The sequence below is a fragment of the Platalea leucorodia genome (genome assembly GCF_965183815.1).
Source record: "Platalea leucorodia genome assembly, chromosome: 12".
Classification (NCBI taxonomy): Eukaryota; Metazoa; Chordata; class Aves; order Pelecaniformes; family Threskiornithidae; genus Platalea; species Platalea leucorodia.
This window is the reverse complement of record NC_138834.1, coordinates 10,225,882-10,241,420: the sequence shown is the minus strand read 5'-3', so window position 1 is coordinate 10,241,420 and position 15,539 is coordinate 10,225,882. Positions and strand designations below refer to the sequence as shown.

The following is a 15,539-nucleotide window of genomic DNA, read 5'->3' as shown; positions in this document are numbered from 1 at the left end:
GTCTGACATCACCTTATAAAACCTCTCTCTCATAGCACCTCTCTTGTGGGCTGCAGGTTCCTATACATGCTAGAATAGCAGCAGCTCTGTCCTGCTGGGCCAGACAGAAGAATAGAAACCACGAGCGTACCACCTTCCCAAGGCACTCCCAGTTCTGATGAGCATGTGTCGTGGTTTAACCCCAGCCAGCAACTATGCACCACACAGCCGCTCGCTCACTCCCCCCCGGTGGGGTGGGGGAGAGAATTGGAAGGGTGAAAGTCAGAAAAACTCGTGGGTTGAGATAAGAACAGTTTAATAATTGAAGTAAAATGAAATAGAATAGTAGTAGTAGTAATAATAATAATAATATAATACAATAATAAAGCAAGTGATACACGACACAATTGCTCACCGCCCACCGATGATGCCCAGCCCGTTCCTGAGCAGCGATCGCTTCCCCCCCGGCCAGCTCGCCCCAGTTTATATACTGAGCATGACGCCATATGGTATGGAATAGCCCTTTGGCCGGTCTGGGTCAGCCGTCCTGGCTGTGCCCCCTCCCAGCCCCTTGTGCACCGGGCAGAGCATGGGAAGCTGAAAAGTCCTTGACTGGTGTGAGCACTACTTAGCAACAACTCAAACATCAGTGTGTTATCAACATTATTCTCATACTAAATCCAAAACACAGCGCTATACCAGCTACTAAGAAGAAAATTAACTCTGTCCCAGCTGAAACCAGGACAGCATGTTGAGCACCAGAGCTGTGAAGTAGATTCTGATGTTGTTCCCGCAGCACAAAATCACAGCCCCAGGCATGCCAGGAAGGCCAAGGGGAATGCATCATTTGGATATCCTCATCTAAAGGATAGTGTATCCTGGGGTGTGGAACTACATGGCAGACTGCAGAAATGTAGGTGTTTGTGATCAATACTGAGCTTCCTTGGCAAGCTGACTGTCCTATACTGTCCCATACCTGTTCCTGGTATGTTTACCAACATTTTAGCTTTCTGTGTGGAGAAGGCCACTAAAGTTTCATGACACTGAAGCTATAAGGTAAAGCAAATACCACAGGCGAATCCTGCAGAAGTATCTTCATGCTGATGTTTGGCATCAGCATTTCTAAGGCCCAGGTCTCCAGGGAGAATGCCCTAAGTCACATCTGCTCTTGCGGAGCAGTGTTCTGCTGCGTGTCTTGGCTTGCACTGGGTTAAACACAGTCACTGGAACAGCAAAAGGGTCTGAACCTTGTCAGCATTACTGATGTGGGGATGAGGCTTTTCTGATCAGTATCAGGCCCCAGTAGTCAGTTGCATGCAGCACCGTGCCACTGGCAGTGATGATACTGATCCTTGAAATACAGGTGTGAGAAACCAGTGAGTGAGGGATTACAAGTAGGCTTCCTATAAGGTGGGAGGCTGGGAATCTTCCTCATGCTTTTAGATCTGCTACAACCCTCAAAGGGACCCTGGGCTAAGTCTGTTGCTTTCTATTCTTACCTATCTGTTGACCCAAGACATGAGGATATAAATCCTGACTGGATTTAAGTGGAGATGTTCCAGTTAAATGGAAGAAACTAAAGAAACACAAAGGTTTTTTTGTAATTATGACAACTGGACTTCTGTTTAGAGCCAAAGAGACAGGATATTTTATTACCAGCACCTTAACAAACAGATCTTTGAACCCCATTTTCTCTTTCTCTTTTTCTCTGTAGTCCCATGTGAGGAAGAATACTCCTGCTTACTCCAGTTCTACCTCAATGGCAGCCGTTATAGGAAATCCCAAGCTCCCTTCAGCAGTTATGGACAGGTGGCTATGGGGACCTATGCCCTCTGCAGAAGAGGAAGCATATATGGTGTCTGAGTTACTTGGCTGCCAACCCTTAGTTGGCAGTGCAGCAACAAAAGAGAGGGTCATGAGTGCCCTCACTCAGGCAGAATGTGTCCATTTTGCAACCCATGTCTCCTGGAAACTGGCTGCTTTGGTCCTGACACCCAACACTGACAGCAATCCAGCCAGCAGCAAGAGTTCTTTTGGGAACCCGTACACAATCCCAGAATCCCTTCGGATGCAGGATGATGCCAGTGATGTGGAGAGCATCTCAGACTGCCCTCCTCTTCAGGAGTTTCTGCTTACAGCAGCTGATGTCCTGGATCTGCGGCTTCCTGTCAAACTAGTGGTTCTTGGCTCTTACCAAGAATCCAGCAGCAAAGTCACTGCTGATGGAGTCATTGGCTTGACAAGAGCATTCCTGGCTGCTGGGGCTCAGTGTGTCCTAGTGTCACTCTGGCCTGTTCCTGTGGCTGCTTCCAAAATGTTTGTGCATGCCCTCTATTCCTCCCTCTTAAATGGGATGAAAGCCAGTGCAGCCCTTGGAGAAGCGATGAAAACTGTACAGAGCAGCAAGCAGTTCTGCCATCCGTCCAACTGGGCAGGTAAGAATCTGCTTTTTGACAAACAAGACAGGGTTTCTAGGAAGCGCTCTTATGCCAAATTGTTTGAGTTAAGCAAGGAGCGGTGCTAGCAGGTAGTTGGGAGTAGCATGTGACCTGTGCTCTCCCAGAATTCAGCCCCTGTGTTTCAAACCCTGATTCAACTGAGTGTGGTTGAATGTCAGTGTCATGGAAAACATCAGTATTTCACTGTGTATAGTAAGTGGGTTATGAATTTGATATAATTTAGAACAATTGTGAGGTGAAATGTGTTGCCTCACAATAGTTTCATAACTGAAAAGAAATAATGTGCAATACAATAACTCCTTCCCTATGTTTGAAATCTGTAGGGTCAAGGTTCCTGTGTACTTGGGATGGAGTTAGCTGGAGCAAATTTACAGAACCTTCTCCCTGAGAATTGAGTGAAACTCTAACAAGGAGGCAAGAGTAGTACTTCTGGAAGTTGCAGCAGCAACCAGTAGCTGTGATTTCTGTGACATAAACCTTGTAGGGCTTACTCCTTTGGTCCTTTTAGGAGAGAGGTTTCCCTTGCTTCCACTGGAAATTTCTCAGCAGTGTAAGCTCTGGTGCTGGTGGTTGCTGCCTCTCAATCAGATGAGTGAGTTGAGATTCAGAAAGATGAAGTCTTGGAGTTCAACAGTGTTGTTACAGGGATATGTACAAATAACCTGCATTTTTTTTCCCCGACGCAAGTCCTGGTTTTTGAAAGCTGCAGATATTTGCCAAATGGATTTTTTTGCACAGGCAGCAGTACCGTCTTTTTTAGATGAGGAAGCTGTTGCGAGTATGGCTCTGATGTAAATTGTACGTAGCTGGAGGAGCGGGAAACTCACTAGAGCTTGTTAAAATGAGCACTTGGAGTTAGTCTGACAGTGATTTCAGGCTTGTTGAGTCCAGTGTTAGGACATGATTTAGACAATACCAGATGGGAGCTGAGTTTAGGTTACAGTCCTCAGTTCAGTTTGTATTTTATTTTCCTTCCAGGATTTTTCTGTCTCAAAGGAAAGAGCATAAAAAAAAAAAAGGGGGACTGCTTCCTAGGCCAAAAAAGATTGAGTGTGGACGTGGGTGCTTGGCATCACCACCCAGTAGAGGCTTCCAGCTACTCAGGCTGTCTTAGTACTGCCCCTTCTGTCATATGTAAGCAAGTTCATTACACACAACCCCTGACTTTCACCTTTAACTCTTGATGGTGTCACGGATATCCTTTACTCATGTAAAGGATACATGCAGCATGCTAGGACAAGTTTAGCTGCAATACAGTGTTTTTCCGCTTGCTTGAACAGGAAAACACTGTTGATTTAATAGAGGAGGACAGTAAGAAGCATCTAGAAGCTTTCTGGAAGTTCAGTCTATGGGACCAGGCAGGGAGTGGGCAGCTGCTCTGGGAAAAGAATATCACTCTGCAAGGCGCAGTAAACCATCATTCCATTAGTCTGAGAGGGGAGAGGGTATCTGCCTCTGTTTTGAACATTTTTCTATAATGGAAGGAGATTAACCATCGCTTATTCTGAATCCTGCAGGCTTCATGCTTATTGGGAGTGATATGAAGCTGAACAGCCCTTCTTCACTAGTAGGACAGGCCCTGACTGAGATTCTGCAGCACCCTGAAAGGGCACGAGATGCTCTGCGTGTCCTGCTACATCTGGTAAGAGAAAGGAAACACTACTACAGCCAGCAGGCACAGGGAGGGGCATTGCAGCCCATGTGGTTGTGAGATGATTTTACCTGTGGGTGTGCATCTGTAAATGATGAATGGGAAGAGAAACACCCTGATGTGTAGCCACTCACACCTGAATATATACCTTCAACCTTTCTCCCTTACGACCAGGTAGTCTCTTGTGAAATCTCTGGGTCAGTGTGAAAAGACTGGGACACCTGATGGAGTGTCCAGAGCAAATAGAGGCAAAGTAAGCGAAGTCTTACATTGTGTTGTTATAAAATCTTCCCTTATCTTTGGAGTTGAGTCTCTACTTTACAAATGAGATAATCATTGGGGTTAATTGTTTCTACAAGAGAATAGCTATGAACATTGCAGTCGCGGAGATGCAAAGCACAGTGACTGCTGTCTCTTTGCGTACTTGGAAGATAAGAGGCACTTTCATCCCCATGTGTAGCAGTAGCCTTTTGTGGGGAGCAGCAGGACTGAAGCCGAACTGCCAGATGGCTAGAATAATCTCTCGTGACTTTTAATACTGTGGTCCCACAGGAGTATGGAGTATCCATAGGATGATGGAAACCTGTGAATATTGCTAGTCATCCCAGTTGCTGGGTTTTGTGGACATACATCCTTCTTTAGTGTTTACCATATAACTGCAGACTCTTGCCTGGTAATAAGCAGTGTACGCGAGAGACTGGAACCTGAATGTGAGTCATCTTTTGGGGAGAAATGCAGCTGCCAGGCTTATAGGAAACTATCACAATCAAACTGGTACTTAGTTTCCTGTGGCATTACTTTCCCCAGCATCCCAGAGAATATTGACATCACAGTGATTTTACAGCTGTGAGTGCTGAGTTACTGGAGCCTCTATTCTCAAGGGCACTAACATCCTTCTATGTAAGATGGGCCAGGGTAAACCTTGGGCTCGCTGTCTCGCAACCTGCTGTTCCTGCCTCTTCACTGTGTAAAAAGAAGTGGTTAGTAAAGATCTCTTACAAAATAAGCTAATGCTGTATTTTCCCCAAAGGTGGAGAAATCATTGCAGCGAATCCAGAATGGGCAGCACAACTCCATGTATACCTCCCAACAAAGCGTGGAGAATAAAGTTGGTGGCATTCCAGGCTGGCAGGCACTACTCACTGCAGTAGGATTTCGGTTGGACCCTCCAGCCAGTGGTCTCCCGGCAGCAGTGTTCTTCCCAACCTCTGACCCTGGCGACCGGCTACAGCAGTGCAGCACCACCATACAGTCCCTCCTGGGTAAGAAGCAGGCCAGCTACGAGCTCTGTCCTCATCTGTCCAAGCAGATATCAGCCTTTCCTTGCCTTTCTTTGATGCAAGCCTGTAAAATGGTGATGTTTCCCATCAGTGATATAAAAGTATTTAACAGGGTAGAGGTGCTAGAAGTAAATGTTTAAGAAAATTTTGTCATAGATAGGAATCATTTACTACTGGGTCCAGTATCTGAGAAGCATGACGTGACTATTTCTTTCTCCCAGCTCTCAGTCAGGAAATGTATAATCAGATGCAAAGTGGGAAAACGTTTTACTTTCTGGAAATTGCTGCTGCTTCCAGAACTGTTCAGTGATGTGGGGGAGAGGTTTTAGGAACTAGCTGAGTTTGTGTTCTGTTCAGGTTGTTGCATTTCTAGCAGTCAAGAAACAGATACTGAACAATCCCTGTTTCTGCTGATGTTTTTCAGGTTTGCCTAACCCTGCACTTCAGGCACTTTGTAAGCTTATCACAGCTTCAGAAACGGGAGAACAGCTTATCAACAGGGTGAGTTGGGAGTTTTTCCTTCAGTACCAGTTTCTAAATGGTTCTTCTCAGGTCAGTAAATTCAGAAATGCACAGAATGGTTCATGCCCTGGTTTATCAACCCAGAGCTTGCTAGGAGGCTTCAGGGTTGAAATTATAAACTTGCCTGTTTGTGTGAACGGAAGTGTGTCCAGAAGAGAAAAATATAGGTATGTTACTGGGCTGCATGGCCTTGGGTCACCCCATTCAGTGACAGAAGTGCAAATACGATACCTACTGCAGTGAGGGGGAAGCAAAATATGGGAAATGAGCGGCAGAACCACTGATTGCTATTTAGCCATCCTGTCTAGCACCCATGTTGGCTGGTCTTTGTCCACTGTAATTACCAAAGTCCCAAGGTATGGTTGACGTTGGACAATGCAAGGTCTGTCAGAAAACTTACTGAGCCTATGCTTCTCCTGGTGTGCATGCTCACAGCTCTGCTGAAAGAGTTCACAGTCTTTAAGAGAAAGGCGGTGCCACCTGTGGCTATGGGACTCCTCCTTGCTCCCCCCAGTCTCCTTCACATTCCTCTCTCCCCCCAGTCTTTCTAGCATGCCTAGCATAACCTAACCTTTCTCTGTGCCACCAGCCTGGCTGGCTTTCCATTACATGTTTCTTAACTGTCCTGATTGCTTCTCTAGTGAGGTTTATCTTGATTATTTGCCTGCTTTAGTAAATAAACACACTGAACATAGTGAATGGGCATATAGCTCACTTACTTTTCTGCTTTCCCCATGCAAAAGTGGGAAGTACCGTGGTGGGTAGCTGGGATTATCTCTGCGTAGCTTCAGAGGGCTCCCCTTCATTCTGTCATGTCGAGTCTCTCTGCACAAAATGCAAAATAACAGCCCCAGCTTTGCCGTTACCCACTAAGAAGCCTGCTTTGTCTATCCATTAGACTGAGTCTGCTTCAAGGAAGGAGTTTCTTGTTATGATCTTCGGTAGTGCATGGGATATTTCTAATGGCTTGTCCTTTATGGCGTTTTGCTTTCTTGCCTTGGCTCTTTTGTCAGTGCCTGAGACTTCTGTGGTTGAATAACAGGGTTACTTTTTCCTCATTGCCACCAGAGGGAGGCCCAGAGTAGAAGGGATGTGATGAGTAAAGACAACATTCCAATAGATCAGAATGTGTCACAGTGTCCATGAGATTACTTCACGATTATCTTCTTGCCTCAGATAATTAAATTACCCAAGGAAAAATATTCAGGTGGCAGTACACAACTAACAAGAGATGCACTCACCATTTCCTCAGCTGCCCCATGCAGTAAATATTGGCAGGGATATTGCATTGTTTTAGCAAATGTTCTTCTATAGCCCAAACCCCAGGCAGAATTTCCTTTTGCACAAGGGTCTATCCAGTTACAAGTTAGGGTTTTTCAACTTAGCTCTCCCTTCCTCTGTGGTTACTTGCTTTTTTCCCCTCCTTCCTCTCAGCAGTTCAGTGAGTGAGCAGCTAAGGCTCTGCGTGTCCCGAAGGAGAGAAGACTTTGTTAAAAACTGGAGCGTAATGACTGACAGTTCAGTCAGTGGGTGTTGCTTACTGTCTTTCCTGTATGGGTGATAGGCGTCATAAGGGAGCAGGTGCTCTTGGCATTAGTGAAGCAGCAAGGCAGGGAGCCTGATCTTTTGCTCTGGCTAAAAAATGCTTATTTTTAGTGCAAAACAGAAGGCAGGAACCACAAAAGAGAGAACTTCAGTACTACCACACGTGCTAGGAAAAGTTAGGGATTGCTGACTGCATTAAGTGCCAATAATGTATTGCAGAGAAAACAAGAGAAGGACTTGTTTTATGTTCAGCCTTTTGCCAGAATGTGGGTTGGCCTGAGTATCTGCCTGCTAAGTGTCTGAGTTGATTGTAATGAGCTGGGCACTCCCAGATTCCAGCTGCCTGTTCCCACGCTGTTGGACTCCTGATTCACAGCTCAAGCCATTTCCGTTGCTCCCTTCTTTCTCTGGATAGAGCATCTTGCAGTCAGGATGCTGGTTTGCATGTGGATATGTCACTGCAGGGTTCCCTATCACAGGTATTTTGTAGCACAGAATAACCTGTGTTCTTTCTTTTCTCTTCTCTTCTCTTTTCCTTTCTTGTTATCCGCTGCCCGAAGGCTGTTAAAAATATGGTGGGAATGGTGAGTATTACATGCACTGGGGAATGACACTGCTGTGCAGGCTAAAATGCCTTGGTCACTGCAGACCCCGGCGCTGCAGAGTAGTGTCTTCAAGCCACTTTCAGGCCTGGAATTTGCTCCACAGTGCTGCTGTGGAAAAAAGACTGTGTAAGCTTTTGTGGGTTGTAAGAGATGGGTGGTCCTGAGCTTAGCTGGTCCCTGATTAATGACTTTCCATCCTTCCTGCCCTGGCTGTGTTTTTGAATTGCATGGGATCCTGGCACCTTAATTTGTGTCAGATCTTCATAAACATATTTTTTCTCTATTTTGCTACTCCAATCCCTTGGGCACAGTTGAGAAACTTCTTTCCTGGAGGCCATGGAGGTATTAGGAAAGTGTTCCATGGTTTCATATGACTTGTTCTGCCCAGTTAAATGCCGAGAATGAGTTTCTTGGGATTTGCATAAGGAGTATGGCTCAGTCATGGAATGGGCTTTAGTATATTTCTGTGAGCAGCCCCAAAGTATCTCTTTCCTTTTCTTTCACTTCACAGATTTTCCTGCTGTGCTTCCTTCTTGCTCAATTTCCACTGGCCACACACCCCAACCCTCACCCCTGTTCTGTCCCTACCTTGGCTGCAGTTCAAGTTTGTTTGTTGTTGCTGTCCCTGGACTGTCCGGACCTTTTCATTTCACTGTTCTGTTCAGGAGCAGCAGCTGAATATATGGGTGTACAGGGAAAGGGATGTTTGCAGTGCGTTTACTTAGCTGTGACTGTCGGAAAAGCAGTGATGTGACTTGTAAGGAATGGCTAATGTTTGTATTGTTATCTTCAGCTGCATCAAGTCCTGGTTCAACTTCAGGCAGGCGAGAAGGAGCAAGATTTCTCCTCTGCACCAATCCAGGTTTCCATCAGTGTCCAACTCTGGAGGCTGCCTGGCTGTCATGAGTTTCTGGCAGCTCTAGGTAGGAAAACACTTCTTTCCATTGTCTTCCTAAAACCACTGCTAGTGTCTCATATGGTGGCTTAAAGTAGTGATGAGACTCACAGCTTTAGATTTGTTTGTCTGGGTGCTGTTTGGTCTTTGCATCTCTCAATGTGATCCCTGACTGCTCGGTACGTCTCTGTCAGTTCACAGCACAGAGCTCTTTTGCTCGCTGCTTGGCCAGTGGTAAGGTGCATTTTTCTCTCATGCACCAAAACATCTCCTGAGTCAGCAGAATGTGGATTTCACGGTTGACAGCAGCTTGGTGCTGTAAAGTTGGTTTAACCCCAGTTTTTATTTCAGGATCCTGTTCCCCTCTTGTTCATAATACCTACTTCTGAGTTTGCTTCTGGCCTTCTACCTGAAGTGAACCAATCATTCCTTTGGCAGGGAAACCTGTGCACTGGGCAAGGATAGGACATACCAGGGTGATGGTATGTACCAGGGTCTACATCCTGCAGAAAAGACAGATGAGAACTAAATATCAAACTAGATTTTATTCCGGCCTGGACCTTGCTTAGAGTTAGTAAAAGAGCATTGCAGGGAAGAGGCAACGCTGCAAAAAGAAACATCCAAGAAGACTGAGGAGCTCGTAAAAGCCGGGCATTGTTTTTCACACACAGTCATGCCTCCTGCAGCCCAGCCCTCATTTGCTAAATTCCAAGGTCTGTGCTCTTCTTCGAACCAATTTCTGTGAGAAAACTTTGGGTTAATGATGAATGGTAGGGGCATGTGGGACACTGTCCCCTGAGACGTGTTTAGTATATCATTCCCGGATAATTCCAAATAATTCGCAACTAAAAAAGTACTGGCTAGTGCATTTTGTCTGTCAGTTTGAACGGGAGTGATTTGTTTGTGTATGTGTTCACACTCTGTAAAGCTCCCAACACCTGCTGGAGAAGGCGTGCTAAATAGTAATAAAAACAAACCAACAAACCGTATGTTGTAGGTGGAGTCATCATTCCAGGATGCTGCAGGATCTCATATCTTTTTGTTCTATTTGTGTTCTAAATGAGATCACACTTGTTTTAAGACATTGGATCTTTCTATGAGGTATGATTTTCTGCTCCGTATTCCACTACAGGTTTTGACCTTTGTGAAGTTGGCCAAGAGGAGGTGATTCTGAAAACTGGGAAACAAGCTAATAGGAGGACCATGCACTTTGCTCTGCAGTCCTTGCTGGCACTTTTTGGTAAAGCTACTTACAGTAGTTTTTTGCTCCTATACCATCTGATGATTTGATCAGAATGGCTTCTGTTGAAATCTCACACTCTTACCTTTTGCAGAGATCATACATACATCATCACACACGTGTCATACAGACTATACATCATACACAGGTGCAGCAAACGTTATTTTTATATGGGAAGCAAACACTAAGACTGGGCTGAGGCCAAAGCTGGCAATAGAGTCCAGCAACTGGAGGATGTATAACTCACCCTTGGTTTTGAGATATAAAATGATAATGAATTTACAAGTTTCATCTAGGATACCTGGACTGAGGTTCCTGCCTGTGCATTTCCTGGGCTGTGCATGCTTTTTTTCTCACCTAGGTAGTAGCTGGGTTTTTTGAAGTAGCATAGAGTGTGAGTGCATGTTTTGTAGCATTTCCTGTTAATTCTGATAAGAACACTACCTGGTTTTGTTTGATTTTACTGCGTATCTAGGGGCATGTTTGTACTTTTTTTTTTTTTCTTCTTTTTCAGATTCTACAGAGCTGCCTAAGCGCCTTAGCCTGGACAGTTCCTCATCACTAGAGTCACTGGCTTCTGCTCAGTCTATTTCCAACCCTGTACCCCAGTATCAAAACCCTCCATTCTCTCCTACTTGTCCAGACACCATTGCATCAGATGCCATTTCTGTGTACAGCCTGAGCTCCATTGCTTCTTCCATGAGTTTCGTTTCCAAGCCAGAGAGCATGCCAGATGGTGTGGGACACAGAGGACGCCAGGACTATGAGAGGCCTAAGAACATCTATCTGCATAGGTCTGCAGTACAGAGCCAGTCGTCACCACAAACCAGCACTGTAGCCAGCAAAGATGAGGAAGAGTATGAAGGTTTTTCTATAATCAGCAACGAGCCTTTGGCCGGTTACCAAGAAAACATAAAACCAAGATTTTCCCCTGATCACAAACAGCCCAAAACAGGTCAGTCTGGAAGCATTAAAGAGTCAGTCAACTCCAAAGGGAGCGTAAGTACCCCAAATTCTCCTGTTAAAATGACTCTTATTCCCAGTCCGAATTCACCTTTCCAAAAAGTTGGGAAACTTGCAAGTTCTGATACTGGGGAATCTGACCAGTCTAGCACTGAGACTGACAGCACTGTCAAATCCCAGGAGGACAGTAATCCAAAGCTTGATCCACAAGAGTTGGCCCAAAAAATTCTGGAGGAAACTCAGAGTCACCTCATTGCTGTTGAACGTCTCCAGAGAAGCAGCAGCCAAATAAGCAAGAGCAACAATTCAGATGATGGGGCTTCCACCCCAGCAGGTGTGTCTGCATTCAGATCTTCAGAGACCAGTGCATTCAGTCGGCCAATCAGCTCTAGTCAGAAAAATCAGTCTTCACCTCTTGCAATTAAACCAAAGCCTCCAACAAGGAGTTCATCCCTTCAGAAAGTGAGTTCTGGCTATAATAGCCCGACAACATCGGAGATGTCAAACAAAGAAGGCACAGGCCAATACAGTGGGCAGCCATCTCCAAGTTGCGATTCACATGGGTCCTTAACTGAGCAGCCTCACTTTAAACTCAAGTACCCCAGCTCTCCCTACAGTGCTCATATTTCTAAATCACCCAGAAATATCTCTCCAAGCTCAGGGCATCAGTCTCCTGGTGGCAGCACTCCATCTCCTGCTCTTTCTTATTCCTCAGCTGGTTCTGCTCGCTCAAGTCCAGCGGATGCCCCAGACATAGACAAATTAAAAATGGCTGCCATTGATGAAAAAGTGCAAGCAATTCACAACTTAAAGATGTTCTGGCAAAGCACTCCCCATCACTCCACTGGCCCAATAAAAATTCTCCGAGGAGCTCCTGGAACAATGACTTCTAAGAAAGATGTCCTCAGCTTGCTCAATTTATCTCCACGGCACAACAAAGAAGAAAGTGCAGATAAGCTGGAACTAAAGGACCTGTCTATTGACCAACACCTTGCTTCTCCACAAAAGAACCCTCCAAATGGACATAGGCGCCCTGAAACTACAAATGCAGTGACATCAACTCGTTCTCCACCTTCCAGTAGCACTCCAGGAACCACACGCCCCTTGAGGCTGCCGTCTGGGAACGGTTATAAATTTTTGTCACCGGGAAGATTTTTTCCTTCCTCCAAATGTTGAAATGTCTTCAGTACCAGCTGATGACTTACCAACTTGTAAAAGTATTTGCTTCTGCCCACTTGCCTTTATCAATACAGAACCATTATCTAAGAAGCCGTGGTCATACCCACAGTTGGCAATGCACAGGAATGTGACAGATTGGCCCTGTCTGTCACCGCATAGGAGCACGGGCCTTACACAGATGGGTTTTAGTTTCCCTTATCAGGACCTTAGCCAGACTCACTTGATAACAGGTTCTATGTAGTGTTCAGTATTTGCAGCAACAGGTCCAATGAATCTAGTTGCCTGTTCATGAAATACTAGCTTTTAAGGCACCTACTTGTGTTTCTTAACCTAACAGGAGGTTTTACAGCTGGCTTTTTATACAGAAATTATACATATCAGGGATTGGAGAGGGAAGTGAGGAGGCAGAACTTTCATGTATACCACAAAGTATGCACAAGTTTCTGCCTGGAAAAGTACAAGCCATTTATTTGATTGCTTTCAAAGGCTGACAGAGAGGACAAGATAACATACCTCTAGATATCTCCGCCAAGTTAGCCAAACACAAGAAATGGCCTGCAGTAAAACTCCATAGCAGCATGATACTGGCAGTTCTCTTGCATCATGTAGAGGCTGGTGAAACAAAGACAAGAGGCGCCCCATTCTAAAACCTGCATCTCAGGTAATTCTTTTCTGGAGGGAAACCTTTCAGGTGATATTTTGCTGGTTGGTCTACTCAAAAAGAATGTTTGGGGCATAACAAGCAAAGTGAGCCTCGGCATGAGGTAGTGAGCTTGTGTCAGAGAGACAAATTTTGCTTTTGTTGAAAGCTCTGATCTTTTTGGCACACAGCATTACAATGGTGAAATTTTCATCTTGGCAAGTATTCGGGCAGCACAGATGTCTTCTGCCTGCTAAGCGTGCACAGAAAAGGGTTACAGACACCGAAGCTCAGAACCTTATTTTACAGTTCCGTAGCAGGCAGGAATGTGACATCAATGTATGTGATTTAGAAATCACCTAACTAAATCCTTCACTGATCCTGCTAAATCATTCCACGTAGCTCATCACGGGCAGGTCTGCAAACCTTTCCCCTGCTCTGGAAGCAAGTTTCTTTTGGAGCAAGTATACCAGTCTAAGCAGATGTAAGTGCAGTCCGAGTACGTACATGAGGCAATAAGCAGAGTGGCGGTATGCAGAACCTGTGTGCCCTCTGATCCGTGGAGAAGAGAACCAGGAGCACCCCAGGGGTGATGCATAAAGTAAGCTTTCCTAGGCTAGATGGTGTTCAGGAGTTATGGATCAAGTTGGAGATTTATTTGTTTTAAGTGGCTATTGAATGCAGTGATGTAATCAGAATCAAAATGATAATTTACATGCACTGAAAACTGTGGACATGTGGTAGCATTATCTCAGCCACGCTGCCCACTTAGATCCAAGCAAAGTATTTCACAGGCCGTGTGCTATGAAGTCGGAGCACTGGATCACCAAGGCTTTTGGTTTCTATTCTGCACTCCAAAATTTGCTGAGCGACTGAAGGCTAATCACTTCACCTCTCTGTGCCTCGTCTTCCCTTTCTATCTAAATGGGGATAGTAATACTTACCTACCTACCTACCTCACAGAGGTGTTGTGAGGCTTAATTAATTAGGCCCTGAGTTTTAGCTGGATCTTAAGTCAACTTCCAGTCTTGCAACTGACTTACCTGAATGGTGAGTGCAGTCAGCTCTGCAAACGTATTAGGGGCACGTTGCTGATGCAGATAATTGTTGCACTTATCGTGTCTGGATGCTCTTCTTGAAAATATGGATCTGATAATTTGTGATTTTGTAAGGGATCTTGGAGGAAAAGCATGATAGCAGGACAGAGGATTCAATTCTGATACCGGAATGTAATATTACTTAGGCTCAGCTTACTCATGGTGCATATATCAAATGCTTGCTTTGAGTATATTCTAGAATCCACTGGTTTCAGGGGAATGTTTTCCTTTTTGCCATCACAAGAAATTAAAGGCAAAGAATATAGGGCTGTGTTGTTACAATCAGCTAACAAGGGATGGACGATCACAGAAGTTTCAGGGCAGAAAGACAAAAAAAGTAGTTATTCATCTACTTATATTATGCAATGTAGCAAAACAGTTGAGTAAATCTGTTCAACTCATATGATGCAGGTTATTTGTCTGTATATTACATCTTTCTGTGATGGTTTGGTGCTAGGTATCATCTTCTCGTCATTTGGCAGGAAAAATTAGAATAGTGGGCCAAAATGAGTCAGTACAGCGTCTACCCGTCGTGTAGACGGTGATACTGCTGATCATGCAACTTGCTGTGGTCACAAGACTGCTGAGAGACTTCATGTGACCTAATCTGTTTCTAACCAGCATAACTCTTTTAATAAAAAACGACATCCCAGGAACATCCAGGATGGAAGTGGGCAGCTTTTTGTTTATAGCAACAGCAAATACTCCCTGTAGTGCTGCATAACATGCCAGAAATAAGCCTCTTTACTTGTAGTTTACTTCCATAACTAAAGGATCTTTTAATCTGTAGAAATTATATATTGCCATTTTGGTACAACCCATTTTCATGCTGCCAGTAAGTTTCATACTGGCTTAAAGTTTTCAGAAAGAGCTAAATCGGGGGAGGGGGGTGGTTCTTCTGTTGTTGTTTGGGGGGGCGGGGGGAGCATTAGAAACAGGGAAGGGTTCAGATGTAGAGGAAGTTCAGTATTTGGGAAATTGGTGTTGTATAAATATGGAAGGTGAGTGTCACTAGAACAAGTCCTTTGGGAAATGTGTTTCCATTGACTTGGCACAGGGCACTTCCATCGGCTTAATGAGAGCCATGAAGATGCATGCTTGCTCATGGCTGGGAGACACTTCACACACCTTGTGCCTCACTCCTCCACCCCCTGAATGAGAAACAACCCCTTTGTGAGGAAAAAAGAGTTTTATCAGGTTTGCCCAATATGTGGAGAAATTCAGGAAATGAAAGTAACATGTTCTCCGTTTGATATTAGAATTCCTTCTGTGGAGTTTAAATGCATTTGTCGTTGTTGTATTTGTGCATGGTACAAGTGACAACACTGCTTAATACAGTGAGCAATAAGAATTAGGTATTATCCACTTTCACGTTAAACCTGCCACATGCAACCATTCCCCAAGGCCATAGAATGTATTTTAGTTTGGGTTTGCCCAGTATGTTTTACTGTGTGAGATTACAGATTTTTTTATTGACTGTCTTT

The 15,539-nt window shown here is 44.8% G+C and overlaps 1 protein-coding gene across 3 annotated transcripts in view; it reads left to right on the top strand.

The window, feature by feature from the left end:
- Nucleotides 1–14,921, top strand: part of TTC28 (tetratricopeptide repeat domain 28) — a 185,019-nt gene extending 170,098 nt beyond the window's left edge. For all 3 annotated transcript variants that reach the window (XM_082325233.1, XM_082325234.1, XM_082325235.1), the window contains 7 exons: nucleotides 1,694–2,414; nucleotides 3,956–4,080; nucleotides 5,120–5,351; nucleotides 5,794–5,870; nucleotides 8,835–8,964; nucleotides 10,069–10,176; nucleotides 10,691–14,921. In XM_082325233.1, coding sequence (XP_082181359.1) covers nucleotides 1,694–2,414; nucleotides 3,956–4,080; nucleotides 5,120–5,351; nucleotides 5,794–5,870; nucleotides 8,835–8,964; nucleotides 10,069–10,176; nucleotides 10,691–12,315 — 3,018 coding nt within the window. In that variant the 3' untranslated portion in view covers nucleotides 12,316–14,921. The remainder of the gene's footprint in view (nucleotides 1–1,693; nucleotides 2,415–3,955; nucleotides 4,081–5,119; nucleotides 5,352–5,793; nucleotides 5,871–8,834; nucleotides 8,965–10,068; nucleotides 10,177–10,690) is intronic.
- The last annotated feature ends 618 nt before the right edge of the window (nucleotides 14,922–15,539 follow it).